The sequence below is a fragment of the Crocodylus porosus genome, unplaced genomic scaffold (genome assembly GCF_001723895.1).
Source record: "Crocodylus porosus isolate Cpor-Errol unplaced genomic scaffold, CroPor_comp1, whole genome shotgun sequence".
Classification (NCBI taxonomy): domain Eukaryota; kingdom Metazoa; phylum Chordata; order Crocodylia; family Crocodylidae; genus Crocodylus; species Crocodylus porosus.
In genome coordinates, this window is record NW_017728909.1 from 72,183,813 (window position 1) to 72,198,944 (window position 15,132).

At 40.6% G+C, this 15,132-nt stretch overlaps 1 protein-coding gene across 3 annotated transcripts in view; it reads left to right on the forward strand.

Moving 5' to 3' along the window:
- Window positions 1-15,132, forward strand: part of FER (FER tyrosine kinase) — a 357,078-nt gene that overhangs the window by 69,210 nt on the left and 272,736 nt on the right. For 2 of the 3 annotated variants that reach the window (XM_019532458.1, XM_019532460.1), the window contains exons 6-8: window positions 10,038-10,221; window positions 13,147-13,284; window positions 14,553-14,672. In XM_019532458.1, the coding sequence (XP_019388003.1) occupies window positions 10,038-10,221; window positions 13,147-13,284; window positions 14,553-14,672 (442 nt within the window). Of the gene's footprint in view, window positions 1-10,037; window positions 10,222-13,146; window positions 13,285-14,552; window positions 14,673-14,857; window positions 14,967-15,132 lie in introns of those variants that run through there. The other variant, XM_019532459.1, reaches the window with a different exon arrangement.

Sequence of the window (15,132 nt, forward strand, 5' to 3'; positions counted from 1 at the left end):
TGTTGATGAAGATACTGAACAAAAACAGCCACAGAACTGACTCGTGAGGTGCTTTGCTTGATATTGGCTCCCAACTAGGTATCGAGCCATTGATTACTGCCCTTTGAGCCTGACAATCGAGTCAGTTTTCCATCCACGTTGCAGGCCATTCATCTAAACCATGCTTCCTTGCCCTGCTTGCTAGATTGTTGTGGGAGACTATCAAAAACCTTTCTGAAGTCAGGGTATATCACCTCCACTGTTCTCCCCATATTCACAGAGCCAGTCATCTCATGTCATCACAGAAGGCTGTTGCCAGCAGATGGAGGAAAGTGATTCTTCCCCTCTACTTGGCACTGGTGAGGCCACATCTGGAGTACTGTCTAGTTTTGGACCCCCCACTACAGACAGGATGTGGACAAGTTGGAATCTAGCAGAGGGCAACACAAATGTTGAGGGTGCTGGGGCAGATGACTTCTGAGAAGTGGCTAAGGGAAGTGGGCTTATTTAGTTTGGAGCAGAGAAGACTTGAGAAGGGGATTTAATAGCAGCTTTCAGTTACCTTTAGGGGGTTCCAAAGAGGATGGAACTAGACTGTTCTCAGTGGTAGCAGATGACAGAACAAGGAGTAATGGTCTCAAGTTGCAGCAAGGGAAGTTTGGTCAGGAATGACTTACCCTTGGTGCATTGACAATATGTAGGGGGTGCATGCAAGTGCACATGCACCCCCTGAGATTGGCCATGCACTCCCTGGAAGTGCGAGCCACGAAATCGGAAGTACACTTCCAGTTTTGCTGATGGCTTGGCAATCTGGTGCCCCCCCAGAATAGGGAGGCACCAGTTGCCCATGCCTTGGTGAATCCATGCTGACTGCTCCTAATCACCTTCTCCTCAATGTGCTTAAAGATGAATTGCCTGAGGACCTGCTCCATAATTTTTTCCAGGGATTGAGGTGAGGCTGACTGGTCTTTAGTTCCAGCATCTTCCATCTTCTATTTCTTAAAGGTGGGCACTACATTTACCCTTTTTCCAATCATCTGGGACCCCTCCCAGTCACCATGTGTTTTAAAAGATAATTGCCAGTGGCTCTGCCTCTTAAGTTCTCTGTTTTTTTTATCGCTATTATGTTTTTGTTGTTTTTCGTATTCATTCTTAGTCAGGTGTTCCTTTTCCACTTTTTATATTTCCCCTGGTCATTAAAAACTCTTGAGTGCAACCAGTGAGCATACTTATTTTTTCTTCTGCATCGGAACAGTTTGCTGTCTTCCACCTTGCTTTCCCAACAGATATCTGTAGCTTGCCAGCACTAGCAAGTCCTTTGAATGTTTCTTTATGGCATTCCTCTCCCCTCCCTTTTTTTTCTTCCAGGCTTGCCCTCTGCAGGGGATTCCTATGGTCTGTATATGACATTGCCATACCCCAAGTAGGGTGTGCTATTTGGGGCTGTTGTCCTTAAGAATTGGGCTCTGAAGCCCTTGGAGTGGCAGCGGCTCTGTCTATAGAAGCCAGTGAAGCAGGACAGCTGTGTCTGGATGCATCCCAGCACAGCTGATCCTGCTCCAAACACTGTCATATGTTCTGTTATGGCTTTGTTTGTGTAGTAAGACTTTTTTTGTTCTCATTTATTTTCAGTCTTTCTAGCCTTAGTTTATAAACATCCAAGAAGTTCAGCAGACTGCCTTAGTATTTTCTTCCTGTGTCTCCTATGATTCTATTGCATTTCTTGTCCCCACTTTTTAGCTCAGGAACTAGGTCTCCATTTTAATCACCTCTGGGCTTGTCAGTGGCTTCCTGTTGAATCTACTCTAAAGTCATCTTCACTAGGTTGGTATGTCAGTGTTTTAAGGTGGTCTTCACTTGATTTGTCAGAGGGACCATATTTCTTCCTGGAAGATGTTTTTCTCGTGGAACACTCCCTCCTTCCTATTCAAGAAAGTGAAAGCTATCCTGTCAACATCTGCAACTGCGTTCATCTGTCTTGGATTGAGCCTCTGCCCTTGATCAAGAGAGTCCTTCACTCCTGTTCCTAGGTCCTTGTAATCACTTCTGATCAGTTGGGGATCACACCTTGCAAAATATATTATGAGTATCCCCAGGGATGAGCAACCTGTGGCAGTTGCTAGAGGGCCAGATAATCTGACTCAGTCTTCTCTTTGGCTGCTTTTTTTTTCCTCCCACATCTGCAAGCAGCCATAATGTCTTGGACCCAAGCTCACAGGATTGTGGGGGATTCCGTGAAAAGCCGCCCAAACACTTTACTGGAATTTTAATTCTGAAAATTGTAAAATGGGGGCATTCTTTTCAAATACATTGAAGTTTTAAATTTATAAGAGGCAACAGTTAAGAGTGAGAACAATGATACAATTGTCAGAGGAATAATGAGCTTTGCATGGTATTTTTGAAGAATAAAATTTGTATTTTAAAAAGTTGGAATCTGAAGGATTATTGGGGGGAGGGTGACAAGCTGCTCAGATGCTGATTTGTTCTTCGTTATAATGGGGATGTTTCTCCTTGTACACTGGCTTTATGTGATGTGTTAGAGCTCTGTTTGTCAGCAGGTGCCATCCAGAAATGCAAACAAAACAATGAAACCAAAACCAGACTACTTAAGAAAATCAGAATGGCAAAAGTTTTAACAGCTTTACTCGAGCTACTATTTGGCACCACATTTGCAATGTATTAATAAAATAAAAGTAAAAATATCATCTTTATATAGGGCAAGGTCTCTCTTGAGTTGAAATGCTTCAAATTACTTTCTGGGGGACAAGTGTTCTGTGCCTATGGTAGAGCTGTCCACTAAAGTACAATGTCATGCTTTTTATTTTTTAAGTAGGGGTCTGTATGTCTGCAGTACAGACCTGAAGAAATTCCTTCCTTCCATATCTGGGTGATTCCCAACCTGTGTATTTTGCAGTATATGCTGAATTAAAGATGAACCACTTACCAGCAGTCCTGTCCAAGTGATCAGAAAAGTGGTGCTCTTTGAAACACAGCAGTGGAGAATAACTGGAGTGCTTTAGCAATCCCGAAGTCCCAATCAGAATTTTAAGTGCAATTGGCTGCAGTACTGCAGAGAAGGACCTGGGGGTTAGTAGACCAGCGGCTCTGAACCAACAGTGTGCTCTTGTTGCAGAAAAAAGCTAACATAATGCTGAGTTATATTAGCAGGAACATCGCTTGCAAATCAAGGGAAATGATTCTTCTGGCCTATTCAGTACTGGTGAGACCTCAACAGGAGAACTGTGTCCAGTTTTAAGCCCCACACTTCAAGAAGCATGTAGACAGTTGGAAATGAGTCAAGTGCAGGTCAACACAAAAATATTATGGGCCTGGGAAACCAGACTTATGAGGAAAGGCTGAAATAACTATTGTTATTTAGTCTGGAGAAGAGAAGACTGATAAGTCTTCAAGTACCTGAAGGATGATTAACAAAGAGGATGAACATGGGCTTTTTTTTCTGTGTCTGTAGGGCACAGGACTAGGACAAGCGGCATCAAGCTTCAATAAGGGAAATTTAGGTTGGAGTTTAGGAGGAACTGTCTAATTGAGGGTAGTCAAGATACCTAGAAAAATTGTGGAATCTGCATCCCTAGAAATTTTCAAAAGCAGGTTAGACAAACACCTGGCTAGGATGGTTTAGGTGAGGCTGAGCAGGAGGCTGAACTAGATGACCTCATGAGGTTCCTTCCAGCCCTGCTTTCCTGTGATTCCCACAATCCTTCTGCATCTTTAGTATATTCAACATATTTCAGGCCAAAATTTAGTTCTTGCAATACTTATTTCAGATCAAAGTTTTCAAGATTGTAATGCACAGTGGTCAGATTAAAGATACTAATATATACTCAATTTTATTCAAATGACTTATGAATGGTAAGGTTCTCTCTGTTTTTGTGGAGTTACTCGTTGTTGCATGATAGTACATAGGGATATTTAGCTGAAGAAACTAATGTTGCCACTGAAAGCTGCTTAACTGGAATTGGACTTTGCAAAAGCAGGGAGTATAAATCTCAGTTTTTAATCTAGTTATAGAGCTGAATTGAAAATAAGAGTGACTAAGCATTTTTTCATGTTTTGTATATTTTAATGTTTTATTACAAATAGCAGTAGGGCACATGGATGAATACCTTTCCCTGCTGAAGTCAGTAGTAGTTTTGCCACAGACTTCATTATTTCAACCAGCTCTGTGTTAACAGAGAGTAACTCATTCAGAGTGCCAAAAGGTTTTGTAGACTGTGGCCTATTTTGTAAGCTGCATTTTGAATGAGTTACCACCATGCCTTGTCTTCTACCTGATTTCAGACGAACAAGGCTAATCACTTCTCTCTCTCGTGTAAACTTTAAGACAGATTTGGAGAGTTTTTGAGCACAGTTTAGAAGCCTGTGATAAGCATCTGATAGAATTTGAGCCTTAATTTCTAGTTTTTGAAGAAGCATTAAAAAAGTTAAAAGAAATCAAAAGAGAAGAGAATGTGATCCCAAATTTATATAGTGACCCACATTTATTGATGCCGTATTTCTGCAAATACAGGGAAAAGGAACTTTTCAAAGTTTATTTTTTGGAATAGTTTATTAGAGCTGTTTACTCTGCAGTTTAGTGAAACTGTAAGACATTCAATTCATACATTGAACTAAAATTATTCATGGCTGCAAAGTTTACTAATTGAGTTTCTACCAGTTTATTCCAGGGGAAATTATGGGTTCAAACTATGCAGGGAGAAAGACTGAAGAATAAAACCGAACCACTTGAGTTTTATTTTTTTAAAAGAAATACTTAAAAATTATTAGTAGACAACTACATTATGCTGCATGGAGTAAAAATGTCCATAGGCAAAAGTTTATTTTAAAAATAGAATACTCTGACTTCCTAGAATAGCTTAGCAGGCATTCTAGATTTTCTTGCAAATGTCAAACTTACATAATTGAATTTTGCCAGCTTCATAATAGTGTTTATGGCGTGACATATTGTATGCACAGTCTATCACTATAAACATTAAACAGATTTGTCAACAACTGATGGCAATAGAATTATAATTAGAGCTGCTTATGAAATTCATTATACAGATAAAGAGAAATTGGATGTTTTCCTCCCTGTTAATTGACAAGTAAAACAACTGTGTACCCTGCTTCACTGCATTCTATTGCTAAAAAAAGCCAGTTGCAATACAGATAGAATACTATTAGATGTGTTCTTTCTTAATTGTAAGTCCAAAAGCTGTTATTTAAAAGTTGAGAGTGAATAATAATGGTGCAGCTCATTCTTAAATGATTTGTGGTGTTCCATTTAAGGAATAATTGGGGGTAGGGGTGGAAAGCATCTTGGGTATCTTGGAAGTAAAATAAATATTTTTTTGTTTGTTCCATTTTTAAGGGTAGTGCAATACTAGCAATCATAGCATCACTTCAGTTGTGATTTGTAGTCGACATGAATATGTTGAGCTTAGTTTAACTGTTAATTTATTCATTATGGTGCATACATATGTACAAGGGTGAGTGCAGTGGTGCAGCTGTATCCCCCTTTTTGGACCACTCTGTGGGAGTAGCAGCTAGGGACGATGTTAAGTCTTCAGAGCAGGTAAGAACCCATTCCACTTGGCACCTCCTCCCTTTTTCCTCCTTGCTCAGAGGCATTTTCCCTCCTTTCTCCTCCCATTCCTCTCCTCTCCTGCCCACTGCTATTGCTGACTTGAAGGTGGGCAGTAGCCAGAGCTACTTCTGCCCAGTCCAGCCAGTCCGCGGGTTCAGCTGGCAGGGTCAGCAGCAGTGACAAAAGGATTCCTCCTCCCCTGCTCAGTTCCCCTGGGTGTTCCCTGCCAGCCTGGGAGTAGGCAGGGGGGGAGGAACCCAACCCATGTTGCTATGGCTTCCAGGTGAACTGGGATCCTTTCTGCTCTCTACAGTCTCAGCTGTTGTGGGGCAGGAGAAGCTGGGACAGTGGTGGTAGCCTGCGGGTCTTCCTGTGCTCAAAGGAGTAAATAGGGAGGGCAAGGTAGGGAATGAAATGGGAGAGTCATGCCACTGAGCAGAGTGGAAGGGAATAGGTGCCCAAAGCAGAGTGGTGGGAATCCTTATCTGATAAAGGGACTTAAAGTCCCCAGTTGCTGCTGTTCCTCTGGGGTGTTCAGCCTGCCCCAGTGGCTGGGATGGGTGAAGCTGGGGGTGGGGCCTACCACCAGTCCTGCAGCACTGGTTGCTGCTTCTGCACACCCTCTCCCCACTTGCTTCTGCCTATGGAGATGTATACATGCATAGATGAAGCACTTTTTCCGTAAGCATACTATATGCTACTGTTCTCTGTCTTTTTCCTGGAAAAGAATGTAATGGGGTACTGTAGTTATTATTTTATATAAATGCATACAGTGCTTTACAGATGGTGTCAAAACATCTTATAATAAAAACTGAAAAGGCAATATAAAGAATATTTCAAATTATTATCTTTGGGAAAAAGTAGGGAAAAGAGCAAGGTAGGAGGGTTAAGAGGTGGCAGCTTTTTTCCAAAGTAAAGGGCAATTTAACTGAATATACAAGATGTGGTGGGAAAAGGGAAATAATGTGTTTTTTAATTTTGTTTTGGACAAGATGTGGTGGGAAAAGGGAAATAAATAATGTGTTTTTTAATTTTGTTTTAGAGCTTTCAGGGCAGTGTAGGAAGGCGAGAAGTAGAGGGACATGAGAACAATTATGTGTAAAGAGGGATAATATTTTGTAGGACCCAAAAGATGGGTGGGAAGCAAAGAAGTCATATATGGTTTCAAAGAGAACTGTACAATTTAGTTAAGGAATGTGTGTGCACTGTTTTTCTCAGTACAATGATAGAACTAGCTAAAATAATTTTGAATGGGCTAGCTTGGCTACTTGTCATGATAGCCTAGCGATCAGTGCAGGCCACTTTAACCACAATGAGCTAGTTTCTTGCCTCCAGCACTTGAGCTCACTTAAACGTGCATATACCATACTGTATCATGCAGGATAGGCGCAGCCTTAGATTTTTATTTTGGGGGATAGGTAAATTGTGTGCACTTAACTATCTTTGCAGGTGAGATGTCAACTTTTAGATTCTAATTGTCTCCAAATGCCATATTAATCAGGCTCATATTATGTTTGCTGTCTAATAATTTTCCTTTTAATTGTTTTTCTTTGTGCCTCATTTTAATTGCTGGCCGTAAGCTTTGGAAATTAAGTTATTTTAAAATTTTCTTTCTTGTTTGCTTTCATAGGTAATGAGAAAGTGGTGTTGTATACTGTTAAAATAAATATTTATTTTAGCTTTCTTGTGGGGTTGGGGAATAAACCTTTTTAATATAGAGCAGTCAAGATTAATTTGCAAGATGACTTAATTTAGGCTGACTTTTTTTCTTTATCCAAATGAAAATTATTGATTAAAATATAAATGAAAATATTGTGAGTGCAGTAGTTCTGTGTGTGCAGTGTTTTGGAAGAAATTTAGGTTGGTTCTGACTTGTAGGATCTTCAAAATTCAGTCTACACTTTTCTAAGAAATGCACGTTGAGTATCAAACTGAAAAGCATATTGATTTTATGTTTCCGGTAATAGAATACAGTTATTCTCTGGGTGAAGTAGAAATGTTGTTGCTTCAAGCAAACATAACATCAAAGGATTGTGCCCCCGAGAAAAGTCCTATAGACATCTTCAGTTAAGAATGTTGACTCTGCAAAGTAGGAATTGACCCAGTGTAGCAGGGAAAATTAAATCTTTTGGGGTTTAGTATGTTAGTGGATCTTGACTTCAAGGTGGATTTACTAGTATAGGTGTATAAGATGAGAAATTTTGATTAATGAAGCTCTTGAGATGTGTATGTTTTTGTTTGGTGCACAAAAATTCCAAGATATTCCCTGAAAATCTTCCAAAAACATTTGCTTTGCTAGTTTTTCTTTTTGTGTGTTAAACTACAGGACATTTACTACTTGAATTTACAGGGCTAGATTTTTAGAAAAGCAAGTACTCAGATTAGACATGCTGATTAGTTCATGTGCGTATGTATTTGTGCATCTAAATTTGGCATGCAGAAATGGTAGTATAGGAGACCCTTGCCGTTCACGGGGGATATATTCTCGTATCCCCCACGAATAGTGAAATCTGCGAATAAGGCTCTGTATTCATGAATGCAGTGTCCCTGGCAGCGGAGGGGGTGGGTGGCATGGCTGCTCTGGTGGTGGCCGGAGCACAGCGGTGGCAGAGCTCCTTTAAGTGTATTTAAGATGCGGGTTTGGCATTTGTGCACATTTAAAACCACGAGTGCTGAACCCTGGACACGAAAATATTCAGCCACAGAGTACTATGCAAAATGATGTTGAAATTGATTGTATGAATGTTGAGCTCTGTAGATCATATTGTCTCTTGGTATCATTTTGGAGCTGGGGTACATGGTTTCGAAATGAAAAAAATTTCTTGAAACATGTTGGCTACAGCATTTACCTATCATAAGATAACTTTTTTTTTTTTTGCATGTATTATACTAACAATGACCATTAAGCTTTAACTAATAAAATAGTTTTCAGAAAAATGAGACAATTGCTACTTTGCAGCAATAGAAATCCAAACTTTTTTCTGCTGTATCATTTTTATACTTTGTTATGGCTTTAGTGGTTAAGGTCCAGTGAACAAGGAAAGATTATTTTTTTTAAATCTGAATGCTGACAGCGTGGTTTGATTGGTACAACATGTTGAAAATAACGAAGGAGTTGCACATGTGAAACAGTGGCTAGCCTGAGAAGGTTACAGTCCAAGACTCTGATTTTGCAATCAGCTCTGTACAGGTGGACTTTTCTGCCTTTCTAATGCATGATCAGAGTCTGAAAGATGAGTAAGGTACTGAAATATGATATAAATAAATAAGATAATAAGGTACAGGATGTAGCCTAACCTAGTTAACCATAAAAAAAATAGCATATTAGGAGTCTACAAAAAGTGGGTCTTAAAGGGACATTTCAGTAAATTGTTCAGGGTTGTGAATCTGAATTTCCAGTTACATAATCTTCATTTGGACTTCATAGCATAAAGGAATGGGTCAATCTGCAATATCAAAAGAAAATTCCATGGAGTAAAAGTATTTTGAGAAACAGTGAGTACTGTATTTTCACACATATAGCCTGCACACTGATATAACGTGTACCAATGTGTAAGCCGTGGATAATTGTATTTTCATAAAATAGTCCGTGTATAGACCATACCCATGTATTCCCCACACCTGATAGTGTGGGCTCTGCTGGGCATGGGAGCTGGAGCTAATTGCTGTAGGGGAGGGGGGGTTGAGGAGCCGCGAGCCCCACTCCACACTGCCGCCAGCCGCGTTCAAGCGCAGGCTCTGCTGAGCATGGCCGCTGGAGCTGGAGCCAGCTAAAAGTGGTGCAGGGGAGGGGAGGGATGAGGAGCTGCGGGGGGAGGGGGGAAGCTAGCCCCGCTCCCTGCTGCTTCCACCAGCTGTGCTCAATCCTGCCGGGGCTTGCCGCTGCCATGACATCAGCCCGCAGCCGGGGACAGGTTATGCTGTGCTGAAGACTCTGCATAGCCCATACCCTTGTATACCCCGCACCCATGTGTGAAGTTTGTAAAAAACATGTATAGCCCATAGACTATATGCACAAAAATACGGTAATTTATATTATAGTAAGAAACAGAAGCAGACAAAATACTGTATGTGTATTTTGGGAGGCATCTTTGTCTATGTTTGTGATATAACTTCTAATTATTATGCTTTCTTCACACCAGTGAGAAGACAGCAGTTGCTAAGCTTTCACACACTTTTTGTAAATATATGTAAATGTAGTTCTTCTTAAAGGTATATTCATTACAAACCTTGCTTCAACACATTGGGAGTTGTTACCAGAGTAGTCTAGAGTAATGACTGTAAAATTTGATTCAATATATAAGACCTGTGTATTCTCAGATTATCTATGGCAAATGGTTGAAAAAGACATTAGGGTCCAAAAAGAGGTGAACTTGATGTAGAAATAGTACTCATTTCGGGTATCATTGAAAAATATTCAAGCACAAAAATCTTGTAAATCCCCATGAACTTATTCCCTTTTTCTTTTCCTTAGGAAAGGAGACTGATAAAGCCAAAGACCGTTATGATAAAGCCAACATGAAACTACACACATTGCATAATCAGTATGTACTGGCACTGAAAGGAGCACAGTTATATCAGCACCAATATTATGACACTACTCTCCCTCGGCTACTTGATTCACTACAGAAGATGCAAGAAGAAATGATTAAAGCATTGTAAGATCTATCTTTTCTTGTGCTTTTAATTTATCTTGTTTTTTAACAGTTTTATTTCATGCTCCAGGTAATACTGAGTTGAACTTTATTAGAAACAAATGTAGTAGGGTTACAATGTTGTTGTGGCTGTGATGGTCCAGGAAGTGTATGAGAGGAAAGGATTTTTTGTGATATCTTTTATTGTACCAGTGTATAATTAGGAGAGGTGTTGGACATGCTTTTTGGATATCAGGGGTGTCTTTACATGTGCTCTGGGGTGTGGAGGAGGGAGGGGTGCTTATAGTCAGAGTGGCTCTCAGGAGCTGCTCTGATTTAAGCACTCATAGTGTCTTGTGCATTCAGTATTCCGTGCTTCAAAATGGTGGTGGGAGTGTTTTAACTAAAGCTCATTTGCTACCATTTTGAAGTCTGGGGATGCTGAATATATGAGACACCAAGGCTGCTGGAGAATGCTAATTAGCATGATCCAACAGACTTGATTAACCAGGTCTGCTCTGACATCTGCTAATTAGCATGTGTGAAAAAAAATTCATCCCAGCCCTATCTTTTTAGATTGTTTGTTTTCCCCTTCTCTCTCTCTCTCCCCATGTGCCTATCAGCCTGGTTGCTAGGCAACCACCTGATTGCCATGGGGATCCCCTAGGGAGGGGAGGATTTCCTCCCCCTATGGCCAGGCTATTGTTCGACTTCCCACCTTTGACCTGGGGTAGCAGCTCTAGGGCAGTGGTCTCTCCTCAAGGTGAGGTCTGACCTTACTCAAACTCACTGGTCAGCATCAGTGATGCTCAGAAAATACCTGATGTTGGTTGGGTCCAGGTGGTGAGATCAGAAAGTTTATAAATAGGGTCCCTCCATCTTGGGGGTCAGAGAGACACCTTCTGGTTACTGAATCAAGCGGTGTACCTTCAGAATCTTCTGGATGCTGCTGTGAGTAATTTATTTGAATTGTAGCCAGCAACTTAGACCTAAGTGTTCTGGACACATACTGAAAGGGCCAACAAGTCCTTTATACTGTTTTGCTTAAGGCTGTTTTCTTTCAAAATTCCTTTTGGTTTGTATTCTTTCCCTATGCCCTCCCTCTCCAACAATAAAGCTAACTATCATAGCAAGGCCAGCAGTAAATGTTTGAGAGGGACTGGGCAAGCCTTTTTGCTCCCTTTGCTGGGCTGACTAAGGGAGGCTGCTTTCTGTGCTTCAGGCTAAAGGAAACACCCCAAGATCTCATGGTGGGTTAAGTACCCTTAAGGCCTACAAGGCCTGTGTACCCCGGGAGGCGCAGAGCCTGGATAAAGACCAGACCTCAGGTGGTGGCACCGGTTATCCCAGGCTTGCGGGTGTGCTGCAGGAAGGGGGTTGGCCAGATGTAGATGTCCTGGGGGAGGCACTTGAGGCTTAGTTTTTGGTTGGGCATAGTGAGGCAGGTGGCTCGGTGCAGGAGCGCCCCTTACTGTCCTCCCACAGATGTCTTTCCTCAGACTGCTTTCCCAATTATACAGTTGGTTCAATAAAAGTTATTAAAAAATCGTTGCTGGAGGTTGGATCTGGCCTGTGGGGCTAGGTTTGTGCACCCCTAATCTGAGGTGCTTCATCTATGTCCATCCCCACTCCTAAGGTGATTTCTGTATATTCCCTATCCAGCAAAGCAGTGGTTACAGGTAGTAGCTAGTGTGCTTAGTTTTTGCCAGAGGGACAAACCTCCTCTTTGCCTGTCTGTTCCCACACCTCAGAGACCTGGGATTCAGCATATGTTCACTCCAAACGCACCTTGCCATCATTGTTGCCTGCCTTAACGTGCTCCATTTTCTCTGGAGGAACTTGGAGTGAACATACTTAGTGAGGACCTTCCCTGATCCCTTGTCCCCCATGTTTGTAGTGACCACAAGTAGGACCTGGGACTAGGATCTGTGTTCCCCTGGAGTTCTTGGGCTTATTGTTTCTGAAGTCCTGGAACTACTCTGTCTCTCTGTCTCCAGCTCCAATTCTCTTTTGCTGGCAATCTTCATACTCTTACCTTTTTTTGCAGTCCCTCCAGCTGTAGTTCACTTTCCCTTAAGATCAGTCTCTATTGCTCCAGCTCAGTGTTGTGGGAAAGCATTATGATGAAGGCTGGCTGCTCTAACTGTTGTGGTCACCAACAGTATTGTCCTTCCATGCTTGCAGGCTGAGCTGCCATCCTAGCACCAGCTCTCTAGCCAGTCTGGAGTCCTGTGCTCAACTGTTCATTACAACCAGTTTGATTACCTGGCCTTTCTTTGCCCTTCCCATGGTTACACCTCCTTTTGTGGAATAGTTCTTGCAGCCCTCCTTTTAACTGCTTGTATGCTGAAACCTTAGACATAGCTTCATGTTCAAGTAGACACTCTGTGATTTCTGCTGCTGATGTCACCTGTCTATGATCTATGACATGAGGTCAGAAAGTGGGGAGGGGGAGGTGTAAAAAGTGTGTTACTACTGGAGTTTGTGTGTCTGTGTCCTATACTTCTCTCTTTAGTGTGACAGGTCTCCAGGTTGGTTTTTAACTATCGCTGTACCTGCTTCTTTCCTCAGACCTAAAGAAGAAAGCTTCACATTCATAAGCTTATCCAAGTCCATCCCAAATGCAGTTAGTCCAATAAAGGATATTTTTGTCATTGACAAATCCTTGCCTCATGTAATTCCGGGGCCATCATGGCTGCAACATCACTACAGTGCTACCAAAACAAGGACTAAAGTATTGTTTTGTTAAGTTCAGGGTCAAAATTCTTATTAACTTGAGTGTTTGTATATATTATTGAACACCAAACATTAGGAATATTTACACAAAAAATTAAAATTTAAGTAATTTCCTGCTTCTTTAAATGCTTTCTTTTAGTCTGTAAATTAAGGTGTTTTCCAAATATTCATGAAAGTCTCTTGTGTTGTATATGTGGATTTTTTTCTCTTTAGAAAAGGAATCCTTGATGAATACAGTCAAATCACCAGTCTTGTAACAGAAGAAATAGTGAATGTCCATAAAGAGATTCAGACTTCCGTTGAACAGATTGACCCAAACACAGAGTACAGTGGCTTCATAGAAACTCACAGGTATATATTTTTTCACTTTCATCCATTTTTCTCTGACAAGAGAAAACCATATTCTGTATTGCCTCTTCACGCTGCAGAAATGATGCTTCATTTTCTTTCAATTGGTTTTCCTAAAATTGCTCCTTAACTGTCATGATTTTATTATAATTTATAGGATTGTCTGAGTTGTGTGTCCCCACATATTTAAACTGTGCAAGGACTTGTTTTATAGGTAAAGGAGTCTGACACTAAGTTACCAGTTTAAAAAAAAAGATATTACAACTAATATCTGTTAAAAATATCCAACTAGACACAACTTTTGGAGGTAGAAATGGTGTCAGAGAAATTTACCACAGAAAATGGTGTGCATCTGAGAGTGAAATGTAGAGTAGAGATTAGTAGTACTTGGGCTAGTTTTAAACTACTCATCTTGAGTACAAGTAGTGATCTAAACTATGGCAGCACAGCTCTGCCAAATAATTTACCTTTCTCCTTTGGCAAGTGTGTGTTTTATAGCTAGGGACCTACCTAAATTGTGGCGGATGTTCGCAGTGCAGTGGCACCTTTAATTTCTGTTTACTGCATGTCCTCCCCACTACTGAGTGGGTGAAAGACCCAAGCTGCAGCATTAATTGCCTCTTGGCCACTCAGTGGCTGGGGGTGGGGGTGCGTGGTGAAAAGAGCATGATTAAAGGTACTGCTGTGCTTCAGACTTCCACCATGATTTAGGTAGGTCCCTAGTTATAGTTGCTTCTCTGTGACTGAAGTGTAGGCATGCCCACTGTTGCCTATATCCTGTGCTCTTTCAAGCCAGCTTTGTCTTAAGAATGAATTTTACTTGCCTGTGATTGATCAGTCTCCTGTTTCAGTTAAATAGTCTCACTAAGAGAAATAGTCGCACTAAGCCAGTTGGGTCCAATTATTTATATCCAGTCTTGCAACCAAATCGCTTGGTGTGAGCTGATATACCCAGATGAATACACTTTGAAAGTCTTAATTAGATAGTGACCTTAATCCAGGAAGTTGTCTTAGTTTTTTTTTTTCTAGTATGCTTTTTAAGACTGCACTCTTGCAGTCTTAAAAATGTATGAACACTCCCTTATTGTAGCCTTATAAGGGCTTTTATAGCTTTACAGAAGTAACTTGTGTCAAAGGACTAAGTGTACTTAAATGCATTTTCTCTATTTACATGACCATTTAAAAATAAAACTTATTTAGCCTGTGAGTGATATTAATAGCCAGTGTATATGTCATAAATATACATCTTAGTTATTTTGGTTACTTAATAGGTCACCAGAGGTTGCAGAACAAGAAATAGAATTTGATACCTCTTTACTGGAAGAAAATGAAAATCTTCAAGCCAATGAGATTATGTGGAATAATCTAACAGCAGAAAGTTTGCAAACCATGTAAGTACTTAAAAACATATTTTTGGATTGCTGTGATTGAGTTCACGTACTTAGCTCATCGCACAATACCATGTCATCAGTTTCGCAAATTGTATAAGGCCTAATTTAAAAAAATTGACTTTAGCTTTACTTCAGAACTCTTGCATACTGGTATTCTTTTATTGTTCCTTTTTTTTCTGGCACAGGCTCATGACCCTTAAAAATTGCGGTATGGGGCTAATTTTATGGTATCTGCACAGTCTGCGAAATTGTGATTTTTCTACAAATTTGTTATAGTCAACCACCAACTCAGAAGAATCAAAAAGAAGAATAAAAATGGAAAAATAAAGTGTCCAGTCACTGGAGATTAGGAGAAAAATAGTTCTTAATTACAAATGTTAGATGTATTGTATTCTGTTTTTTCTATTTTGCTTAGACATGAAAGCTTCCAGCATGCAGTTTGTAAGAGAACCATGTATTG